This window comes from Orbicella faveolata, unplaced genomic scaffold (genome assembly GCF_042242905.1).
Source record: "Orbicella faveolata isolate gen_17 unplaced genomic scaffold, um_ofav_v1 contig_3, whole genome shotgun sequence".
Lineage (NCBI taxonomy): Eukaryota > Metazoa > Cnidaria > Anthozoa > Scleractinia > Merulinidae > Orbicella > Orbicella faveolata.
The window spans coordinates 2,435,001-2,439,882 of record NW_028301558.1 but is presented as its reverse complement, the minus strand read 5'-3'; the positions used below and the strand labels follow the sequence as shown (position 1 = coordinate 2,439,882).

The 4,882-nt window shown below is 38.6% G+C and overlaps 1 protein-coding gene across 2 annotated transcripts in view; it reads left to right on the top strand.

Moving 5' to 3' along the window:
• Positions 1–977: 977 nt before the first annotated feature.
• Positions 978–4,882, top strand: part of LOC110049439 (centrosomal protein of 72 kDa-like) — a 20,586-nt gene continuing 16,681 nt past the window's right edge. The window contains exons 1-3 of one of the 2 annotated variants that reach the window (XM_089297500.1): positions 978–1,064; positions 2,239–2,366; positions 3,820–3,857. In XM_089297500.1, coding sequence (XP_089153626.1) covers positions 1,001–1,064; positions 2,239–2,366; positions 3,820–3,857 — 230 coding nt within the window. In that variant the 5' untranslated portion in view covers positions 978–1,000. Of the gene's footprint in view, positions 1,065–1,216; positions 1,256–2,238; positions 2,367–3,819; positions 3,858–4,882 lie in introns of those variants that run through there. The other variant, XM_089297502.1, reaches the window with a different exon arrangement.

Genomic DNA, 4,882 nt, shown 5'->3' with positions numbered 1-4,882 from the left:
GAGGCAGTGGACATGAAAAAAGAAAAATCTTGCAAGCTGAAAAAGTCCCACTCCACCCCACCCCCATCACTTTTCTAATGGTCCGTCCCTAAGCCAAGCTGATGAATACTGACAGAGCTCCCTGGTGGCAGAAATAACTGGCATTTACATAACTGAAAGAATAAGGGCTTCATACGTCTTTGTTTACAAAGAACTAATGCTTCCGCACCAAAATTGGCAAATTTGTAGCCCTTCTCAAATGTTAATGCCAATGGAAGCCATTTTGGTTAGCTGCGGTAATACTAGAGCCCTGAATAGTAATTTTAGAGGTCTGAAATGGGGTATCGATATTTGGCTCAAGTTTGAAATAGGGTATGGCCATACACCCCACCAAAAACATTGGGCTGGGAATACCCCCCCTCTACCCCCAAGGTCTTTGTTGAGGTTGTCTTAAATTAAATCAATTGATCAGAACAAATTATAAGCTTGACTTATTAACAAAAAAATAACAAAAATAGACTAAACATTCTGTCATTCACCTTTCTTTCCAAGAGAGCTTGTCAGAACAAACTGTGATTTGGTGATGTAGTGAAGGGAGTAAGTTCCAACAAATGATCACGAATACTTAACCCTCCAGTACATTGCTTGAAGCCAAATCATGCAAGCTAAACACCTCAAATACATGTAAGCCAAGGCAACCCAGCGTCAGTAGGCCAAGTAGCTATACAGACTCATGCACACTAACTCAGAGCTGTATATAAAGCTGCTAAAGTGCCTGCTGAAGTAATCTCACAGAGCCCCGAACAGAAGCACCGGTCGGCAGTCAAACCTGTCAAGTAAGCCAAGGAGCTCACCAAGTGAGCTAAGCCCCTCAAGAAAGCCAAGCACCTCAAGTAGGCGAAGCTGGGCTAAAAAGGAGCTCGGGACATGATAAGGGTTCTTACACTAAGTAGTAATAAGATTTGCAACAAGATTTGCGGAAGTCTGGAACCCACAATTTTCGCTTGAAGGTTTTCAAAAAATGGCGCTCAGAATTACAGAGGAGTGGGTTAGAGAACGTGTCAAGTTAAATCATGATAATTTAGGTATGATCTCGTTCGTAATACTCAGGTTTCTCCACAAATTTATCATCTTTCGTTGGTAAAGTCATGCATTACAAGTTGAAGATTTACCAGTACTCTTGCTGTGCAGTTGATCGTGCATTCCAACGGAGTTGTGCATGTTCTTTGTTTGTGTTGTAGAACTTTTCTGTTTATCGTGTAATCCACGGTTACAGGTACCTCAATTATTATGTTTTACTTAACCTTTGACTTGCATATCCAATTTAGTATTAATCATAACTACATTTTGTATGCTAACTTTGACAAAATTGCTAATAGCGTGGTTAATAGGGCGGTTGTCAATTGAGTGTCGTGAAACCAAAACCAAACCCAATTAGACTACTCAGCCTTGGAATCTAAAACCGTAGTAAAACCAAAACCAAGACCAAAGTAATTGCCTGATTACTTTCGATACTCAATTGAGCGCTCTAGAATGTAGACTGTAGAGTTTATTATTATTATTCTCTCGAGGACATCGTTGTAGCCTATGTCTTTTTTTGTTAGCTTACACTCTTTCCTTTTATAAGGATATATTTTATAAGAATATCGAGGCTGAAATGTGCGAAATTTCAAGAAAACTTTAAGAGTAAACCCGAGGCTGAGATATAATTTTGTGCATTGAAAATTTGTAAATACAATACAATTGTATGTTTTTTTTACCAAACTGTGTAAGATTCTTCCTTTCTTTAAACGGGAAAACTAGCCAAAAAGCAACCAAAACAGCGCTAGCCACATGTTCGATACTAATAAAATTTGTGCAAGAAGTTATGTGTGTCATATCGGGCTTAAATGGCTGCAGGTGGGCTCCAAAATTACATAAAACACCATCCAGACACGAAATACATTCTAAAACAGAAATGTCATATGCTATAATCTAAGAATATTCACAACAATATTTTCAGACTAAAGTTGGTAGAAAAATAAGAATATTCAGCCTCGGCTGGAAAAACAATATTCTGACTTATAAAAAAAGAGTGTACATTTGTATCATAAATCTTAAACATTTGGCATTCAAATCAATGCATGAGATGGGTAATCTATTCGTTTAATATCCTCCAAAATCATGCTATAATATTTGAAGCTGTATTAGTGTTTTCTGTTTTCATCAATATGATTCTTTTCTTTTTGCATTCAATTCCTCTGTACTGCCGATATCTAGATGATGTGAAATCTCTTTCATTACCTGGTACTTATAATGAGAAGATTTCATCCCTGGGTACCTCCCTTAATGGATTCACACGTCTCAAGTCCTTGGATTTATCACGTAATGCTCTTGTGACAACTGAGGTAATCCTGTCTTCCATTTTTAAGACACTCATAAATTGCCCTTACATAAGAGCATAACAGCTAACAGGGCTGTCATTAAGGGCCGTAACCCGTAACACCTGTTACGGCTGAGTATGCTTGAATTTCCCTTGATGCTACGGGTGAAATTGCCAGTTGTTGATGGAATTCAACCACAAAGTAGCAAGTTTGCTACAGGTGTGGAAAGCAAGGCTACAGGTGACTTAAGACTTAATGACAGCCCTGGCTAACTACACTGATTACTGCATTTCATGTTTTTTGGAGGATCAAGAAACATAATTTTCCAATCCCATTGTCAAATAATACAGTTGAAAATGATTTTGTGGCCATTCCCTTGTCCTCCCAACTAGAGTAAGTGGCCATGCTTCTTACATATTTGAATTTTCCAGGAGAGTTATTGCGGTAAGCTGTTTGTCTGCTCTCAGGGATGCTGGAATCGGCATTTTTGAGAGTTTTGCTTCAAACATTTTTGGTGGGGCTTAGCTCCAAATCCCCCTAGCTAATTAGGCTAGCACCTTTGGTGCACACAACCAGCCTTACGGCAAAAAAAACATTGGCCTCCATTACTCTCAGGAACTGAATATGACACTTGAGATCATACTGTATATACAAAAATATGTACAAATACCCTATATGTATATATAATATGTTGATTCCTGTGGTTGTTGCTTTTATCCATTGCAAATGTTTTAGCCTGAATTTACCCATAGATTGTATTCTTTACGGCTGGTGCGACTAAGGTTGGCATAAATATTAGTATGATGTATTGTGAGATATACTACGTACATTTAATATACACACCAGTACAGTATGCTAAGAAAGTCATTTCCAATTAGTGGATTGTATCCTTTCCTTGCCTGATAGACAAGTAAGGTTTTTGGAGAATATTCATAAGGAAAGCCAAATTACTGTTCTAAGTACTGCAACAAATGAATTTGCTATAATTATAATTAACATATAGTTGAGAGGGCCAGAAGTTATTTAGTTGTATAACTATTAGATGTTTTACCCTCCATAAATATAGATTGATTGATTGATTGACTGACTGATTAATTGATTGATTGATTGATTGATTGATTAATTGATTGATTAATTGATTGACTGATGAGTGATTGATTGGTGTCATTTTAAATTAATTCATCAAGTCAGTAAGAACCTTTTGGGGCTAGTAAGGAAGACCTTTTGCCCAGTACAAGGTAGTTACAGCTAAAGGGCCAACCCTAAAAATTGGTTTTCTAACAGCCTGCAGTATTAATTTTGCATGCTATGCTGCAAAATGTGTACACAGTATATAGTAGTAATATTTATTGCAATTACAAATAATGATATTCTTCAGTAATAGATCACGATCTTCTTGAATAGGTGAATGCATGAGTTTGCTTGCATTTGAAAAAAGGTCCATGACAGCTCTGATTTTGTTGTGTCATTTTTACAGGGTCTTATGAGTCAGCAAACACTGGAGTCTCTTAACCTGTATCCTTCTTTGTCCATCAGGAACCTTCCACCTATCATGTTGATTTCTTGATGATTTGTAGTTATCCATTCACATGTGCATGTACATGTATATTCCAGGGTTACAAAAAGAGTGGCCAGTCACTGTTAATTAGTAACAACTGAGTGATTTGTAGTTGGTATAGTGTGGTCGTCCGGGTGAGTGTAGTTCTGAAAAGAACTGTTGTTGGTGACTGACGTTTCGACAACCTGAGCAGAAGTCATCTTCAGAGTCAAGTGAATAGTGTTTGTCAGTCGATGATCTTATAAGTCTGGTCCGTTGAACGTGATTGGTCAGTATAGCCATGATGGTATTGGCTGAAAGACTCGTGTAAAGTTTGTCATCAGTCATTGGTGAGTTTCGATCCGTCTATTGTTAGTCAAGTAGGTCGGTTTTGGTCCGTGTATTGTTAAGTCGGTCTGTTAGAAGTCCGTTTGTCGGTTTCGTTTCTGTCGTGGATAAGTTGTTTGTAAGGCGCCGGTAGTTGTTGACATCTGTTAAGAGGCGTTTGTTCTAGGTTAGTGTACCAGCTTTCCAGAGTCAGTCGTTGAAAATAGTTTGTACTGAAGGTTAAGCACAGAGCAGAGTCCCAGTCAATGTTGTGGTTTGTCAGTTGATGATGTACAGCAATGTGATTGTTGGCATCACCATTTCTCGTGGCTCGTTTGTGTTCAGTCAGTGTCGTGTTAAGGTTTCTGCCAGTCGCACCAATGTAGGAAGCCTGGCACTCGGAGCATTTGATCTTGTAAACTGCTCCCTGTCTGTCGTTAGGTTCGTCTCTGTCTTTCACGTTGGTCAGTAAGTGTCGTAACATAGTTGTAGGTTTGTGGGCTACACGGATATTGTAGGGCTGTAGGATCCGCGAGATGGTCTCAGAAGTGCCCTTAATGTAAGGTATAGTCACTGTAGTAACAGGCGTAGGGTCCCTGTTCGTAGCGTCAGCTTCAGTAGGTCGGTAAATGTTTCGTCTAATAAAGTCGGCGTTGTAGTTGTTTTTGTGAAAAAC